Source organism: Haematobia irritans, chromosome 5 (assembly GCF_050003625.1).
Source record: "Haematobia irritans isolate KBUSLIRL chromosome 5, ASM5000362v1, whole genome shotgun sequence".
Classification (NCBI taxonomy): domain Eukaryota; kingdom Metazoa; phylum Arthropoda; class Insecta; order Diptera; family Muscidae; genus Haematobia; species Haematobia irritans.
This window is the reverse complement of record NC_134401.1, coordinates 141,744,976-141,764,116: the sequence shown is the minus strand read 5'-3', so window position 1 is coordinate 141,764,116 and position 19,141 is coordinate 141,744,976. Positions and strand designations below refer to the sequence as shown.

The following is a 19,141-nucleotide window of genomic DNA, read 5'->3' as shown; positions in this document are numbered from 1 at the left end:
TTGAAAAAATACGGTCCAATGATTCCACCAGCGTACAAACCACACCAAACAGTGCATTTTTCGGGATGCATGGGCAGTTCTTGAACGGCTTCTGGTTGCTCTTCACTCCAAATGCGGCAATTTTGCTTATTTACGTAGCCATTCAACCAGAAATGAGCCTCATCGCTGAACAAAATTTGTCGATAAAAAAACGGATTTTCTGCCAACTTTTCTAGGGCCCATTCACTGAAAATTCGACGTTGTGGCAGATCGTTCGGCTATTCATGATGAAATGTCAAAGCATACTGAGCATCTTTCTCTTTGACACCATGTCTGAAATCCCACGTGATCTGTCAAATACTAATGCATGAAAATCCTAACCTCAAAAGAATCACCCTTTACAATGCACCGGTGACTTTTAGCCCTACATCTAATTAAATTGTTACGTTATTATTACAAAAACATGTAAGGAAATTCGACGATATTATACCCCGCACTACTTTTTAGATCTACATCAGCGATATAATCTCAAATCTTTCAAATTTGTTGGGAGCCATATATAAAGGCTTATGTTGGAAACATTTTTTGTTGGATTTTTTTTAATTATAAGCCTAATCTCTGGGCTTAGAATTTAATTAATCTAATGCTCTGGGGCGAAGCCCAATGTTAGTAAATAAATATGAGAAGCCATTTTTATGTACACACAAATTGATCCGATTAATTATTAATTGAAATTTCACACATCACAGAAATGATAGTATAAATCACCGAAGTCAATTAAAAAATTAATTGATACTATTAATTTTTGTGATTGATTTATGTATTAATTAAAAATTTTTTTGAATCAATTAAATTTTAATTAACTATCTTTGAAAATTCATTTTTCCTGGGTCAGTGCAGAGGTGCACACGTGGCACGAAATTATCATGAATTACGATAATTCATGACTCATGAACAGCGTGATTAATAATTCAAATGTCGTGGGTGAGCGATAGTCAAGCAAATAGTCTGTTCCTGATCAGGTGGAAAATTTTGTTTTTTTAGAACTGTCTCTCTAACATGTCTATTTGAACTGGTTAATTGATGGGTTGAAAACAACCGGTTAAAGGATTGGTTTGTAGGTATGTATGTGGGGGTCAATTGATCCTTCCTATGACAACCCCACGTTAATTTCAACGGTGACCTAACCAGTTAAAGGACCTGTACCGGCTATAAAGGACAGGTGAAATGACCGGTTTGGGACCAGTCCCAAGAACTGAAGGGGAGTTACTCAGAAATACTCACGAACAAATTTCGGTAAAAGTCGCTCACAGAAATACTTACACTACGAACATAATCACACTCAAAAGTTGAATTCGCTTATAATTCGGTTTAGTTGACAAATGCATGCTTACACCCTATTTTTGTATGGTTCCCCTATCTCTTCACTTCTTGTTTTAATAATTAGCCCATTAAAGCTTCGTACAGTATAATTAATCAAATTTATTTTCTTAAACAATTTTTTGTGTTCATAACTGCAAGTCGTATTTTTTATAATAAAATAACCAAAACACAAATGAAAGTGAATATGCCAATGTCTTTGTTAATTAAATCAAGTGGCAAAAAAAAGTTAATTAATGATTCTCTAAATGTATGTACATACAAGTCTTGCAAATTTAAGATAAAGATGGATGAAAAAAACCAAAAAAAAAACAATAAAAATGAAACGTAAATTCTGCAAGAACTAATATATCATGTCAATGACGTCATGTGACCAAGATTTATATCTTAAAATAATGTGATGACGCTTATATGCAATCTCCATTTATAAAAAAAACATAAAAAACAACTCATCTCAACATCAACAACTGACGAAACTGTTCCACCATCATATATACACTAACTCTTTTCTGGTTTTCACAAAAAAAAAATAAATAATAATATGGGACACCGCTTGACTTCCACAAACATGTGGTTATTTCCTTTTTTAGCAGTCGAGAAATATAGTAGGCGCATTGGCAACCGCTATTCTGGTAAATTCCAACCACATATTGTTGTTCACAGCGTATCAATGGATACCAATTCAAAAGAGAGTAAATATGGTTTTGGAAAGCAACCCACCAGATTGAAATGGAATATTAAATATTGTCAATGACATAAGTTCTTAAATGAACAAACTTACAGAAAATACCTATACATTTGCAAATCATATAATGGACATATTTTATTTAAATTTACAATTGTTTTACATTAATTAAAATTAATTAAATCATATTGAATTAATTTAAAAATATTAATTTAACTCACTTAACTTAAAAATTTAATTTAAAAAACTCTAATTTTTAATTCAATAGACTAACATATTGCTCGCGAAAACCCCGCCCATTTTAACCGAAAAAGTAAAGAAAACATTTTTTTAAGGATTTTCTTAGTTTTTACACCCAGAGAAGGAATATGATCACCTCAAACATGTTTTAAGAGCAAAATGTTATTTTTGGGTGGTGACCATGTAACATGGTTTTCGCAACCATGTTATTTTCTCGGAAATCATGTATCTGATTTCGGCAAGCAGGTTATGACGAGAAAATAACATTTTAGTGACAAACATGTTACATGGTCACCATACAAAAATAACATTTTGCTCTTGAAACATGTTTGAGGTGATCATATTCCTTCTCTGCGTGTACTGAAAGATCTATGTAAAATTCATTGCTTCTGATCCGATTTTTCACCACTTCCGTATCCAAAACGAACATTCTCAAGGCATTTTTGGCTACATTTTTTTCGCTGGGTTATTATCCATATCCATTGTTAACCGTTCCGCTTGTATGACAGCTAGTTTAATAGAAAACCATGTAGCTTCCAACATGAAACCATATACATTGGCTATTGTCCCAAAAATTCAAATGCTGGTTCAGTCCCCCGTCCATGGTTGACCTTATAGGGTGAACAATTAAATCATAATTTCAGTGGCTAATTGTTTTTGGTCTTCACATTCTCCATTAGAACTCGTTGTCGCTGACCAGCAACATTTAAGGCATAAAGTCATAAACTTAAACATTCTATTACTATAATATGATTAATTAAGAAATATTTAAATGAATTAATTGATCGATTCAAAAGAGTGAAGAAAATCAAAAGGTTAATTGTCATTTTATAATTTTAAGCACATATAAAAGTATTTTCCAAATATGCAATAAAAGTTGTAAACTTTTAACTTATTTTAGAATTGTAAATAACTTCGACAAACTGTTCATAAATTTCTACGAATATGGGCATTGACTTGTAGATTAGGGGAAACCAAAACAATTGTGTGTCAATTATAAAATGCTTAAAATATGAATTTAAATTAAAAAGGAGTAAGAACTATCGAATGTCACAATCTCTATGGTAATCCAAACCAGTTTTTTGTTTCCTAATGTGGGATATTATTAAGTACATATATATTTGAAGCTATATCTTAATCTTTACCAATATAAATTATTTTTGTATTTTTTTTTTGTTTTTAAGAATACCTTATGTCTTTTTTAATGGCGACCGATTAAAAATGTTTGATAATATACCAATAAACAAAAATAGTAAACATGGACGGACAGAGTTCGAACGGCGTTCCACATTGCAGTGAAACCACTTAGAGAAGCTTTGAAACCCTCAGAAATGTCACCAGCATTACTCAAGTGGGATAATCCACCGCTGAAAAACTTTTTGGTGTGCGGTCGAAGCAGGAATCGAACCCACGACCTTGTGTATGCAAGGCGGGCATGCTAACAATTGCACCACGGTGGCTCCCAAGTCACAGGGTAAGATTCTACCCTGTGAATATCCGCCACCATGAAAATTTACTTCGAAGAAACTTCCGTGCAAGATTTTTTCTACGAATGCAAAATGGTGGAAATCGATTAATATTGGACCATTTATGTTATAAACATAAACTCAAAAAGGGTGAATTTTTTCCTTAAAAATAATTTTTTTTTTAATCAATACAATATTCATTACGTCTAACTTTTTGAGTGTGAGAGCCTCAACATGAAATAGAAAATTTTTGAAGGATTTGATCACATAGATTTCTCCTATAAGATCGGTTCAGATGGTACAGTTCCCGACGTCAAATTTGGAGCCTACGTTATGCAATGGTTAGCATGCCAGCCTTGCATACATACACTCAAAAAAAGTGAACTCTCTATTTCACTAAAGCCAATTTAACTTTATTTTAGTTCATGGAAGTATTATGTTTGGAGAAAGTTTCCTTTACTCTAATAATTTTTTGCGAACGTTAGTTAAATGAACTAAAATCGAGGAAAAAATATACACAAATGAAGCATAAAGATTAACTAAATTCGTGTCTTCCACAAAATAGTTCAGTATTTCCTTAATTTTTCAAATTTTACTACAAATGCGTCCATCATGAACTTCGTATGTCACTAAACACATTCTTGCAATTTTGAATTCCAATTTTTTTCCTTCCAATTACAAAATTTTCTTTAACAATTGAAAGAAGTTAATTATGTCTAATAAATTTTCTTGAATTTGTCGAAAAATATTTACTTATTTTTGTGATATTGGCGTGATGTCGGCGTTTGTAATACAATTAGTTAAAATTTTCTCAAAATTGTCTAAAATTAGCCAAAAATTTTTTTCCTAGTGGGTTTACTGTTTTTTCAGTGTAGGTGGACTAAGTCGAACATTATATAAGGTATATCATCATGCAGATCAACTTGAGATGTTGGGATTTAAAATAAGACAAGTTAAATAGAACAAGGAAAATTCACAGGGGCCTTCTGCTCTTGCACGTAGAATGTGACCGAAAATTCGGCCGAATTCGGGTCGAATCTTAAATATCCGCCACCATTAATCGCATATAAAAATTGGACCATCTATGTTATAAACATTAACTCTTAAAAAAGGGCACTAAAGGCAACATATCTTTATTCTAGATCATGAAAATTAAAATTTATTAGATAAAACTTCCCCATTAGCAAAAAAAAACTTCCAAGAGCAAAATGTTACTTTTTCACGGAAAACATATAGCATATTTGCGGAAACCATGTTCTTTTCTCGGAAATTATGTATCTTATTTCGGAAAGCATGTTATGTTTGACGAGAAAAGAATATTTTCGCGACAAAAATGCTACATGGTCCCTGTGAAAAAGTAACATGGTGCTCTTGAAACATGTTTGAGGTGATCATATTCCTTCTCTGGGTGTAGTGTCATGGGTTAAATCCCAGTTTCGACCATACACCAAAAAAGGTTCTTCAGAAGTGGATTATCCCCTGTCAGTAAAGCTGGTGACATTTCTAAGTGTCTCAAAGCTTCTCGAAATCAAATCAGGTGTTAGGTCTATATGGGAACCATATCGGCCATATTTCCTTTTAATCCTTTATGGAACAAAAATAAATATAGATTTCACATTTCAGGCAAATCGGATGAGAATTGGTGATTCTATGTCCTCGCGAAGTCAAATCAGGAGATCTGAATATATTAGATTGTGGACTAATGTCGCCTATCTTCGGTCTGGACCTTCAGAAAATACTCAAATCTGTCCTATATTACAATAGGCAGACGGATAACTTAATATGGTCTTAAAAATTCTATCTAATCGAGTGTGACTACCCAGCAAAAGAAGCGTCGCCAAAAAAGTAGTGAAAATGTTCTTTTTGGATCCGGAAATGGTGCAAAATTGACGCAGAAGCGATGAATTTTACATGGGCTTGTCATAGGACGGATGTCCACCATTTCAGTAGCCGTTGCACTGAATTTGCATCACTTCTTAAGTGTGATGCGAATGCAGTGTTTTGGATGTGAATTCAGAAAATATGTGATATTTAACGCTTGTTTTGAACGTTTGACATCAAAAACTAGCAAGTTTTCTATAATGGATTTAACATCTTTTTGGCATAATTTAAATAATTTGTATCATTTTGTTAATTCTTAATCTGTTTTTAGCCTATTTGAAAAACAAAGTTAAATTTCCCATTAAAAATATGAATAAAGCGAGTTGTAAAAAATTTACTCAAACGAACTTCCTCTGCAGTTAAAATAAAGAACATCTTTGGGAAAACATTTTTGGAAGTGCTTTTAAAGTTGTGCCTTTAGAAGAACTTCCAATTTGTTTTTGCTGGGTATTTATACGCCAATAATCCATATATCATTAAACTTCTACTTAAAAAATTTTACATTAATCACTACATCGTGTTAACTTGTTTTCATGAATTATCCCATACTCGTTGTATTGACTACAAACGTAGGATGGTAGTTATTCTGCACTTGGATTTTACGATTTTACGATTTTTAGCTTTTTATTTTGTTTTTATTTTTCCAGAAGTGTACATGAATGAATAAACTCCTCCCAAATTTTTGCTGCCGGCAATATTATCTTCTATAAAGCTCTGTATAAATTGACGTTATTCGTTAGTCTGAATTCAGTTTGTTTATCAAAATGCTGTCATGCTTTGGAATTGTCTGTTTTTGTTGTTTTATACTATGGTTGTGTACTTTTGTATATACAACAATAAAATTGTAAACCCATTTGTCCAAATCAGAGAATTAAGTTCTATATGGAATTTTCAAAATTACCTGTTGTAAGTGGACATCTCCTAAATGTGAACAAAATGCGGAAACCGGGGTTCTCCACTTTTTACAGGTTTTTCTGTTGTCTAAATAAACTTTGGCCCACAAATGGGAGAGAGAACTTTCTTAATCCCACATACACACTGTGTAATCGAACTTTAGGCCATGTGGGTAGCTCACCGTTTACAATGTACTTTTCAATGAATATTTCGTTTGCTTCGGTTTTTCTATTTACTCTATGCGATCGGTTATGTGTGATTGCCTTTGTATGGATGCTCTTAACAGAGCCTTAGGTATTTGTGTGTGTATATGGATGAGTCCACTTTCATTACTGCTATTTTGTGTACTCTTGGTATTGTTTGCAATTGTTAGGGTTTAAAAGTCATGTACTTGCTTTCAATTGTGTATCAAAAAAAAATCAATTCACACATACATATCCATATAGAAATATGTTCTATATATGATATAAGAGAACAATTGTTAGAGCTTTCAATGGCTCAAAGTTTTATTGTATTGTTTAGTATTTTTATTGTTTAGATCCATGAGAGGGTATGTAGATATAAGAGTGGACGAAAAAAAAAATAGAATAAATCATCCATGCACTTGAAATAACCAATTTAAGACTGTGAATATAAATAACGCTGTTCTGCCAACCGAATGGTTTTGTGAGATATATAATAAATATATAATATGCAATAATATTATAATAATATAGTTGTGAATCAGTCAGACATAAACGTTGACTATTCAAAGTTTCCAAACATTCAAACCTTTATTCGATTAATCGGATTTTCACGCTCTTCAATAATTCTCACGACTGAAAATTCCAGTCTATCGAATAACAATTAAATTCTATAATTACAGCCGAAAAAATGGTCCAAAATTGTATTTCCCCAAAAATAAAAATAAAAAAATAATAACTGTAAGAGCTCGTGGAGTAGTGGTTATACTCCATGCAAACTTCCTTCCAGTATCTGGAGTTCCAAATTTGATGAGGAAATTCTAGTTATGTTGGGTGATTTTTTCAATAATTACGGTTTCACAAAATATCTTTGTATTAGGACTGTCATCTGGGATTTTTTATTTTGAATCCCAGGATTTTTCGGGATCCCGAAAAAATTTTTTGCAATTTGTTAAAATTGTGGTTTTTATGATTGTTTATTAATAAATTGGAGTCTTCACTCAGTGTATACGGCTCCTAGATTTCATACCCGACAAATTGAGTTAATAAACATTTATGGCACACCTTGCGTAAGAATTTATTATACATGAGGTATACTAAACAGCACAATTTCATCAAAAATCGAAGTAAACGATAAGGTCCTTTGAACAATGAGTTCATGTGAAAAGGAATTCGTGCCACATAAAATAAAATGCAATGATAAAAGGTCCGTCGAAAATATGACAAAATCGCGTTTAACTGTTAAATATTTGTGTACAAATCCGTGAGATGTTTCCTTTAGTGGACTGTAGATATAGATTAACTCTCGGAAATGTAAAGATTTTTTGTAACGAAAAGAGAAGAAAGCAAAAGGCAAAGTTTAAGTTTAAAATTTCAAAAGTATGGCTTTATTCAAGATGACGGCAGCTTACCAAGGGCAATGACGAAGCACAAGTGAAGTTGTATATCAAACGAAGTGTCAGTCAGACATTATGGTTTAGAATTTACAACAATTAAATTCATTTTGAGTAAAAGCTTTAGGGTTATCGCATAAAGGTTGAATTCAAGTATCGATAACAATAATTCATATTATGTATTGGCAATTCAATTATTTTCGTTAAATTCAAATATTCAAACATTATTCAAAATTTTCAAAAAGTTAATAATAAACTAAAAACAGTTGTGGAACGGAGTTCAACATGCCGCCCCCCTTGCAGCAATGCAATTCAATAAGAACAGGCTCCAGATATTATCCATCCAAACACAGAACTTTGGGCGATGGGCATTGAGGACGATGTCTGAATGAGGCCAGCCAACAAGATCTTTGACAACTGATCGTTTCCAACTACAAGTTCTATGTCAGTTGGTTTAAAAAAGTGTGGATCTGCCAAGTTAGGCAGATGGTTGTAAACCGTTTGGAGTTTTTTCTCAGATGTCGCTTCCGGTAGTGCCATATTAAATTGGGTTTTCACTATTCCAGTTATTTGAATTTTTGCTGCTGGATCATAGTAGGACTGCAAACTCAAAGTACAAAGTTCGCTATGGTTCTTTCGGGTTGTACGTAGATTAAGCCGCTGTACCAATGACTTAAGTACAAAGGTTTGCAAACCGGCTGAGTTTAGCATTAACCGTACTTTCGTGGGTCCATTCGGTGACAAACCTCTAGCTAGCGCAGTCGGCAGGAAAATATGCCTCTTTGGTCTTTGGCTCAATCTTTCGTGTACTTTCGGTGGAGAACGTTTGCCAGTAGTACGAGTTAATGCAGTGGCTGTTCGATGATTTTTTTTGACACTCTCATGATGTGGTTTATTGTCTCGTCGTCCGTTTCTTCTCATATGATCATCGACATGGAGCATTGTGTGGTGGTTATAGTTACATACCACGCAAGTTTTTCGGGATCTGCACCATTCGCGTGTGTGGGAAGCACAGAGGCATTTAAAACAAAAGCGATGTTCTTTCATGTGTTTTCTTCGCTCATGGACGTTCATCCGTTGAAATTCGGGGCAGTCTTTTAAAATGTGACGGTTGTGGCAGATACGGCATTTCGGCTGACTAAATGTGGTACTGTAACGTAAATTTATTAAGTTGTGAACTTGAGAATAAAAATTATGAAATTTAGTTGGCAACGGGTAGAATACACAGTTTAACTATTGGACGCAAAAGCGTACCAGATTGTGTCTTAAGCTCAGCAACGCGGACCTTTGAGTCAGGACCTCGAAATACCTTAATAACACGTCCCAAACTCCATTCAGTCGGTGGCAAGTTATCGTCTTTAATAATGACTAAGTCGTCTTCTTTAAGATTTTGCTGTTCTGTCTTCCATTTATATCTCTTCTGCAAGTTGGAGATGTACTCGTTCTTCCATCTCTTTGCGAAATTAAATTGGATCGTTTTCAATCTTTGCCATCGGTTTATTAATGTCAAGTTATCAGTACATTGTTCCGGTGCAGCAATCAATGCGGAACCTCTAAGAAAATGTCCAGGTGTCAAAGCAGTAATTTCCGAAGGGTCTTCACTTATAGGAGATAAGGGCCTAGAATTCAGTACACTTTCTATTCGAACTAGTAAAGTAGAGAATTCTTCATAAGTAAATTTAATATTGCCTGCGGCTTTTCGAAGGTGGGATTTCATGCTTTTGACAGCAGCTTCCCATAGTCCACCCATGTGTGGTGCATGTGGTGGAATAAAGTGCCAAGTGAACCCGTGAATATTGTATTTGTCAACTAGACCTTTCTCAGAAGATTGTATAAAGTTTCGATATTCTCGAGAGAGTGCTTTGCTGGCACCAACAAAGTTGGTCCCATTATCAGAGAATACTTTATTAGGTAAACCACGTCTCCCTACAAATCGATCAAATGTGGCTAAGAAAGCTTCAGTAGTCAACTCGGAGCACGCCTCCAGATGCACAGCTCGAGTTGATAAACAAATGAAAACAGCGGCATAACCTTTATGAAGTTTCGCGTTTCGTAATTTCGAAGTTTTCAAATCGAATGGGCCGGCAAAATCCAAACCCGTGTTGGTAAAGGGCAGTGAGAAAGTACAACGCTCTTCAGGCAATGCAGCCATTATCTGATTTCGAATGCGCTGTTTATATATGGTGCAAGTACGGCAATTTCGAATACAAGATCGGACAGAGTTCTTTAAACGTATCACATAGAATTCAGCTCGTATTGCCCGTAACATACTTTGATGTTCGGCATGTAAAAGAATTTTGTGGGTAAAAGTTAAAAGCAATTTAAAAAAGTGAGAATGTTCAGGCAGAATGATCGGATACTTCTCGTTGTATGGAAGATCCGAATTCGCTAAACGACCATTTACTCTAAGTAAGTCTCGTTCATCTAAAAAAGGGTTCAGAGTTAGAAGTTTGCTCTTAGAGGATATTGGTTGATTGTTCTTCAATGCATGATATTCCGTAGGAAAAAATTTAAGTTGCGCCAGCCTAATTAATTGAAATTTGACCGTTCTAATTTCCGCTGAAGGAATAAGTTGTTCCCCAAATGAGTCAGAATTCCGCTTTTGACATTTCCTTATAAATCTGTACATGAAACATACAACTCGTAGAGCTCGGCTGAAGGAAGAGAATCTTTCAAGTACGTCTTCCATATGTGTTTCAATTTGGAAGTTAACAGTTTTGCGCTCAAGTTCTGGCTCTTGAAATGTTTTAGATTTTGGCCAACATTCTGAGTGTTGTACCAACCACTTTGGTCCATGCCACCAGAGATGATTATTTTTCAGTTCTGCCGCAGTACAGCCTCGCGTTCCAATATCGGCTGGGTTTTCAGTAGTTGGAACATATCGCCAAGTTACATTTCCCACATTATCCAAAATTTCTGAAATCTTATTTGCGACAAAAGTTTTCCAATGGAAAGGGGGTTTATCTAACCAAGCCAAAGTAATAGTTGAGTCGCACCAAAGATAAACACCGGTAACAGGAAAAGTCAGATTTTGGGATACTGATTTCAAAAGTCTAGACAGTAGTGCCGCGCCGCACAATTCTAACCTGGGTAAGCTCACTGTTTTCAAAGGTGCCACCTTAGTTTTTGAAACAAGTAAGTTTGATGTTATACAGTTCTCAGGTGATATAATGCGGATATATATACATGCGCAGTATGCTTTTTCGGAAGCATCGCAAAATCCGTGAATTTGAATACGCCTGTCGGGTGCATAATAAATCCAACGAGGTATTCGGATATACTCAATGTCAGAAAAATTGGAAATGAAAGAATTCCATTTTTGAAAAGAGTGAGGCTTGACTTCCTCATCCCAATCAGTTCCATCAAGCCAAAGTTGTTGTAAAAGCATCTTTGCTACAACTATAATCGGCGCCAACCAACCAGCGGGATCGAATATCTTTGCCACAATAGATAATATTTTCCTTTTCGTCATCGGTGAGGTAGGAAGAGCAATATTTGAAACGACATAGAAAAAAGAATCTGACATGGCATTCCACCGAATGCCTAATGTTTTTGTTTCGCTGGTATCTTCAAGTTTCAAAAAATCTTCATTTAGAAGATCTTCCGGGGGCACATTGCGAAGAAAATGTGGGTGATTAGCCGTAAGCTTTTTAAGTGGAAACCCAGCAGAATTAAGTAGATCTATAAGTTCTAACAAGTGAGCCTTGGTATCAGTTAATGAATGTCCCCCAGAAAGAATATCGTCAACATATGTTTGGTTTCGTAAAATATGTGAAGCTGTGGGATGAGTAGTTTTTCCTTCTTCGGCTAGTTGTAAAAGTGTGCGAATAGCGAAGTATGGAGCACAGTTTACTCCAAAAGTAACAGTCTTCAAGCAAAAGTCTTTGATCCCTTCGGTCGAATTTTCCCGGAATAAGATGCGCTGATATTGTCTATCATCCTGATGAACATAAATTTGGCGATACATTTTTTGAATATCGCCATTAAACACGTATCGGAAGAAACGCCAGCGTAGTACAACATTCATCAGTTCATTTTGTAGTATCGGTCCAGTATGCAGAATATCATTCAATGCGACTCCCGTCGAAGTTTTCTTCGAGGCGTTAAATACCACACGTACTTTTGTAGATGACCTTTCAGGTTTTACGACTGCGTGATGTGGAAGATAAAAGGAAAAATATGCAGAGTCACGACAGATTTCTGAGGAAGACGTTATCTCCATGTGGTCAAGTGTTAAATATTCAGATAAAACAGCAGTGTATTCTGCAGCAAGTTGAGGCGATTTTTTCAAGTTCTTTTCCATATGAAGATATTGACCGAGGGCAGCTCGTCTTGAAGGTCCTAGAGCTAAGTCTTTGGGTAGATCCTGACGAAAGGGTAATCTAACTTGATATCTCCCGTCAGATTGGCGAACAGTAGTTTTCCGATAAAAATCTTCACACCACATGTCAGTTTCAGACAAATTCTTTGAAGTTGGAACTTCTTCAAGTTCCCAAAATTTTCTAATTTCATTATTAAGTGAATCAGTACAAGTTACAAAATTCGCAAACACTTGAGTAGATCTAGTTTTTGGAGGGCCACTCAAAATCCAACCAAATTCAGTTTCTTGTGCAAGAAGACTTCCAGATATATTTCTTCGCACACCCGATTTCAAGATGAATGGAAGAATGTCGCTACCTAATAACATGTCTATTTGCGCGGGTTTGTAAAAGTAGGGATCAGCTAAGTCAATATTCTCCAAATCTGACCAGTTAGAGATCTGGGTTGGGTAAGAGGGCATTAAGTGATTCATATTTGAAATAACTAACGCAGTTGTACGAATTTTGAAATCAGATTTTCGAGATTTTAAAATCAGATGACAAAGTTTCGAAGAATTCTCAAGAAGAGTACCCCCTAATCCTGAAATGGTAGTAAATGACTTCTTGGTCGGTATTAAGTATCGCTTTACAAGTCTGCTTGAAATAAAAGATTCTTGGGATCCTTGATCAATAAAAGCCCGTATTGTTAAATTAGTTCCTAAGTGTTCTAAATAGATTAACGCCGTTGGCAAAATAGTAGAATCTGCAGAACAAGTAAAGTTAGATTGCACATGTGAAACTGTATTTCCATAAGCAGCAGCTGATGTCGAAGGTTGATTATCATATGCAGTCTCCGTATGAAATGTCGTGACTTCAGGTGGCGGACTACTTTGTAGCTCTTGAACAGAATCTGGATGTAAAAGTGTATGATGTTTCTGGTGACATTTCTGACAAACATTTTCGCTTTGACAATTTTGCGCAGTGTGGCCGTAACACAAACAATTTATGCATACTTTGTTGTCCCTGACGAACTTTCGCCTTTGTGCAAGAGACCAAGTTTTGAATTTAAGACAGGCTCTCAAAGAATGATTAAGTTTGCAAGCTTTACAAGATCGGACTTTGGAATCAGTTTTCGTGTGATAAGTCTGAGTTTTCTGAGTCACATTTGTATTACTTGAAGGTTTCCTCATGTCAGAAATAGATTCCAACATATTTAGTCTTTTTGAAATAAATTCGTCCAATTGCTCCCAAGATGGCATTTCCTTATGATCGCTTAACGAATTTTCCCAAGCTGTCAAAGTTTCATCCGGAAGTTTTGACGAAACCCAGAAAACTAGGAATGGATCCCACGACATGACCGATATATTGTAAGATTTCAATATAGAAAGACAATTGTTTATAGTGTACTGCAAGTTTCGTAAAGCTTTTCCTTTTTCCGAAGTCACGCGCTCAGTTTCAAAGATTTTCCTGAGCTGATGATTAATAAGTATGCGCTTATTTTCGTAACGTTGACGTAGGGATTCCCAAGCTAAGTGAAAGTTGTCATCAGTTAACGCGAATTGTTTTACAATCTGATTAGCCTCCCCACGAGTCTTTGCCCTTAAGTGAAATAATTTTTGTGCCGGAGACAATTTTGGGTGATTGACATAAATGGCTGAGAACATGTCTCGAAAACTGGGCCATTTGTCATATCCACCACCAAACATTTCAGTATCGCATGGAGGGACTTTCAAAGAATACCCAGTCACCTCCTGCGATGTTGTTCCAAGTATTTCTTGAGGACGCGCAGATCGCTCCATCGCTCTTTTTTCTATTTCAATCAAGTCCAACATATCAGCTTTGCATTTCTTATAAGCCCTTATAGACTCATTAAACTTCGCGTGTATTGACTCTTTCTCCGCCTTAGCGCTATCAGTAACCATCTCTGTCTCGTACACCTGAGTGAGAGTCTGCCAACGCCGTTCTAAGTCTTCAAGATCAACTTGCAAGCTTGAAAGTCTGTGCTCAGAAGTATCAATAGCACTGAAGTTGGCGCAATAAGTGACGACTTGGTCCGAAAAAAATATGAACTTTTGTGAAGCCATTACAAATCGTAAACAAGTAATTGGGGTTCAGTATTTTTGCAGTAATGAAAACAAAAAAAAAAACAAAGTTCCAAGACTCCAAGTCAATGCGTAATATGAATAAGCAGACTCAATTCCAAAGTCGTGCCACCAGACTCAAAAACCGCGTCTTATAATCCAAAAACAGATTTAAATGACAAGAAGTTTACTTGTCGTTTACCTCTAAAAAGGTTAGACTGAGGTAAGACAGAGTAATTGTACTTTTAAAACTTTCAACTCCACGAGAGCAATATATTAATATAAATTCCAGTAAAGTAATACAAGTAAACTTAAATCAAAATTCAGTAATCAAAATTTCACGAGCAAAGTCAATTCCCATATAGGAAAAAGTAATACTTCATTTCAGATAACTAAAATAAATTCATGCATAAGTTTAAACTCCACAAGAGCAATTTCAAATAAGACAAAAAGAAATCGGTATAAAATCCAATAGTGAATAATTTCATAAGTAATTTTTCCAATATCTAATATCCAGAAAACTGTGAGTGTTGAATAGAATATATCAAATCATTCACAGTGTAATACAGTGTTGCAATAAATCATGAAAAATATGTCGTAATGCCAAACTTTTAACAGCTGGAAAACGAATAAGATAAAATTTGTTTCCAAAATCCAAGTACACAAAACTCAAATTTAAGAAGACCTCAGGCTCAAAGTATCCTTATTCCAACTCTCTGCCTCTTTGGCTTGAAATCAATACCAAATCATTAGTGTAAAGACAAATTCCTTGTAAACGGGTATCTTTTTCGATCAGTGTAGAAAAAGTCTGCCTTTAAACTATTTGCTAAGTTAACTCTCCTTAAATTAAAGAAATGTCAACAAATGGTTTTATTCAATTTTCTCACAAGGTAGTTTAGTTTGCCCGAAAACAGTTTAATCTTCCTTTCGTGTAAAACCACAAACCAATTCAAACACATCCAATTTTTATTTTTAAATTATAGCCCATTCACATTAGGCTCGAAATCTACTAAAAAATAGATTTGAAATCCTTTTCTTATAAGACAAATGACAGTTAAAGTCTAATTAAAGTGGATTTTGAAAGCGTAACGTGTATGAGGTTTTACGAATAACAATCTCCAGACCAGTTTCAATTGTGATATGCAAAATTTTTCTTTCATATGTATGTATTCTGTATTATAAACATATATTTCTTTTACACACTGACAAACAGTGAACACTTTCGGTTAATCTTAGTATATTCAGAATATTTTCAGAAAATTTCAACTAAACAGTTTAAACGCTGGCAACATGCCAATATCACAAATTAAGAATATATTTTTCGACAAATTCAAAAATACTTATTAGACATAATTAAGTACTTTTCACTTTTCGAAGAAAATTTTGTAATTTGAATGAAAAAATTTGAGAATTGCAAATTGCAAGGATGTCTTTAGTGACATACGAAGTTCACGATAACCTTGTTTGTAATAAAAATTACAAATTTAAATAAATAACGAACTATTTTGTGAGAATTACGAATCCAATAATGCTTAATTTTTGTATAATCTCTTCACGTCTTTTAGTTAATTAAACGAGAAATTATTAGAGTAAAGAAAACTTTCTCCAAACTCCATGGCTTTAGTGAACTGCAGAGTTCACTTTTTCTTTTAATGTAGGTAAGTATTTTTTCCAGTGTCTTAAATTTCAAAGGCAAGTGTTATTTTTCCTTGAAGGTAAGTATTACGAATTTTTGAAGTGAATATTTTGATTCATAGGCAAGTATAGATTTCTTTCCAATTATCTTCCGTGTTCAAACACAAAATTGGAAATTTTCTCATGTAGACCAATTTTCCCGGAGCCCAGGGAACTCTTCGCAAACTATATATACATATATATCCTTTCCTTCAATCTCTATATATTGAAAGTCAGATTACAAATAGGTTTCGAAAATATATTTTTCAGTGTATCATAAAATGGTATATTTTCTATATACATTTCATTTGAAACATTTGTTTCAGTGTAAAATTCAGTGTAAAAATGGTATAATTTGCATATAATTTTCCGTATAATTTTTCATATAATGTTTATTTTTTTTCGTGTATAATTCAATGTAATATCAAGTAAATAATTATTGAAAACTTTCTTTTTCAATCTTCAAATTTAATAGTTCCAAAATATAAAAACATTTGATAATGGTAATTACATTGAATATTGGTATCAAAGAATATTATGGTCTCAAAAAAACTCACAATATTTGAGTTTTTCATTTAAGCGCTTTTTGCGATTTCTGGTATCGAAGGCAACCCTGCATATGTATAAACATACCAACATACACTCACCATATACATGCCAATGTACGTATTGATATTAGCAATATTTTCCTCACGTGCCAGCACAGAACCGTTAGGGAACACACCACAAAATCCTCAACCAGCATCCAACTCCACAGACAATTCATCCACACCACCAGGTAATTCGCTCAACAATATTCCAAATTAGCAAGCCAATCTCTCAATAATTTTGCATTCACTTTTCTTTGCTTCCAAATTTTTCTTTCAGATTTTCCAACTCACTTCAACATTCAATCTTTCAGCTTTCTGCACATATTTGTCCTCTTTTTTATTTTTTCTTATTTGCAGCTCTTTGTTTCCAAATTTTTTCAGCTTTTCCAACTCACTTCAACAGTCAATCATTCAGCTTTCTGCGCATACTTTTTTTATTTTTATTATTTACAGCTTATTTATTTACAGCTCCCAAATTAGATGTTAACGCAATGAAATCTTAATCCAAATGACATTTTGCCGGCTTTGACACTCTAACTCTCTCTCTATTTCTTAAGACGAAGGCAGAGATGCCCTATCGATTACCACAATTTCTGATTTGTAGTATGAATTCGGGATTGCAATATGGGTACGATATTAACTTTGAATTTATAATAATTTCGTTTACCAACAATTTTTAAATTAATGCAAAGTTAAATTTTTGAATTAAAATTTTTTAAACATTGAATGTTTTTTATTCGCAATTATCGCATAAAAAGAAATAAATATACTATGCCTCAATAGAAATAGATATGCCCAAAGTTGGTAAGTATGTGGCAACTATGATTCAGAGAACAAACAAATCATATGACGTATTGATTGTTGGCGTGTGCAATGTGCATCAAAATAAGAGAGTAATGTTAATATTCTGTCGTATTTACTTTAGCTGCGCAGTCAGCTTTCGAGAGAATTTTTGCAAGTGGTAACTTAAGAGAATTTGCTTTTTATATGTGCGTAGAGTATGTAACAAAGCATATGATATTGTATGTATAGCCGTATGTATGCTAATTCAATGTTTGTCAGCGGACAAACAGATGAATGTTGATAATTATATCGGAGAGTGACTGAGATTACATATGACTTCTAATGTTGAAGGTGGATGTTTTGTTGAGTATGGCTGTTAACGCATTCTGTGGTTGAGTGTGGATAGCACAATAGGTAAGTATGTTAGGGTTGCATATCAAAGGTAAGTATTTTAAAATGTTGCAAACAAATGTTGCAGGTTCGTAAACTTTATATACACAATTGTAAATGTTGCAAATATTTCTGGTACGAATGTTAAATATGTTGAAGGTAAGTATCCACGAATGTCGTAAACATAAACCGTGGGTAAGTATGTAAGGGTAAGTATGTAAGGGAATTTATGTTAGAGTTGCTCGTAAAGCAAACTTTTTACAATTTACAGTGGTTAATGTTAAACAGCTTTTTGCTTCTTTTGCAAAGAATTTAACAGAGTTCAAATTTGCATTCTGTAACAACAATCTGTGTTACAATTAACATCGATCACTTGTAAGAAGAATTTCTGACTATGTGCTTTCTGGTTAAAGTTTCGAGATCAGAACCATAAGTCATGTAAAAAATAATTATTCAGATCACAAAGTTATTCTACCGTTGCGTTGCCACTAAATCACAAGCCAAACACTGATATTCTCAAACGTTCACAATATAATAAATTTCACGTACCTTTTGTCCATAATGATTTTGAGAATATGAAAAAAATGGATAGGCAAGTCTGCGGTTTGTGTAATGTGGAGGACGTAATCCCAAGTTAAATGCAAACGCTTTTCCAAGACAGTGGACGTAATCCAAGATTATAAGATTCTTCCCAGTTCCTTGACGGTTCGAAGGATCATGTACAAATCCGTGAGATGTTTCCTTTAGTGGACTGTAGATATAGATTAACTCTCGGAAATGTAAAGATTTTTTGTAACGAAAAGAGAAGAAAGCAAAAGGAAAAGTTTAAGTTTAAAATTTCAAAAGTATGGCTTTATTCAAGATGACGGCAGCTTACCAAGGGCAATGACGAAGCACAAGTGAAGTTGTATATCAAACGAAGTGTCAGTCAGACATTATGGTTTAAAATTTACAACAATTAAATTCATTTTGAGTAAAAGCTTTAGGGTTATCGCATAAAGGTTGAATTCAAGTATCGATAACAATAATTCATATTATGTATTGGCAATTCAATTATTTTCGTTAAATTCAAATATTCAAACATTATTCAAAATTTTCAAAAAGTTAATAATAAACTAAAAACAGTTGTGGAACGGAGTTCAACAATTTGGATGCCTTGACATTTTTACTTAAATCGAAGTACAAAAGGATTATCGCAAGTATATGAAAATACGCTTAATCTAA

The 19,141-nt window shown here is 34.2% G+C and overlaps 2 protein-coding genes across 5 annotated transcripts in view; one reads left to right on the top strand and one right to left on the bottom strand.

The window, feature by feature from the left end:
• Positions 1 to 19,141, top strand: part of pain (transient receptor potential cation channel family member painless) — a 102,998-nt gene that overhangs the window by 9,847 nt on the left and 74,010 nt on the right. The window lies entirely within an intron of this gene.
• On the bottom strand, positions 8,067 to 18,845 carry LOC142241024 (uncharacterized). Its single transcript, XM_075312769.1, has 3 exons — positions 18,795 to 18,845; positions 18,467 to 18,668; positions 8,067 to 9,251 (listed from the first exon to the last, which is right to left on the bottom strand). Exons 2-3 carry the CDS (start codon positions 18,475 to 18,477, stop codon positions 8,414 to 8,416), a joined length of 849 nt encoding a protein of 282 aa, XP_075168884.1. The 5' UTR covers positions 18,478 to 18,668; positions 18,795 to 18,845; the 3' UTR covers positions 8,067 to 8,413.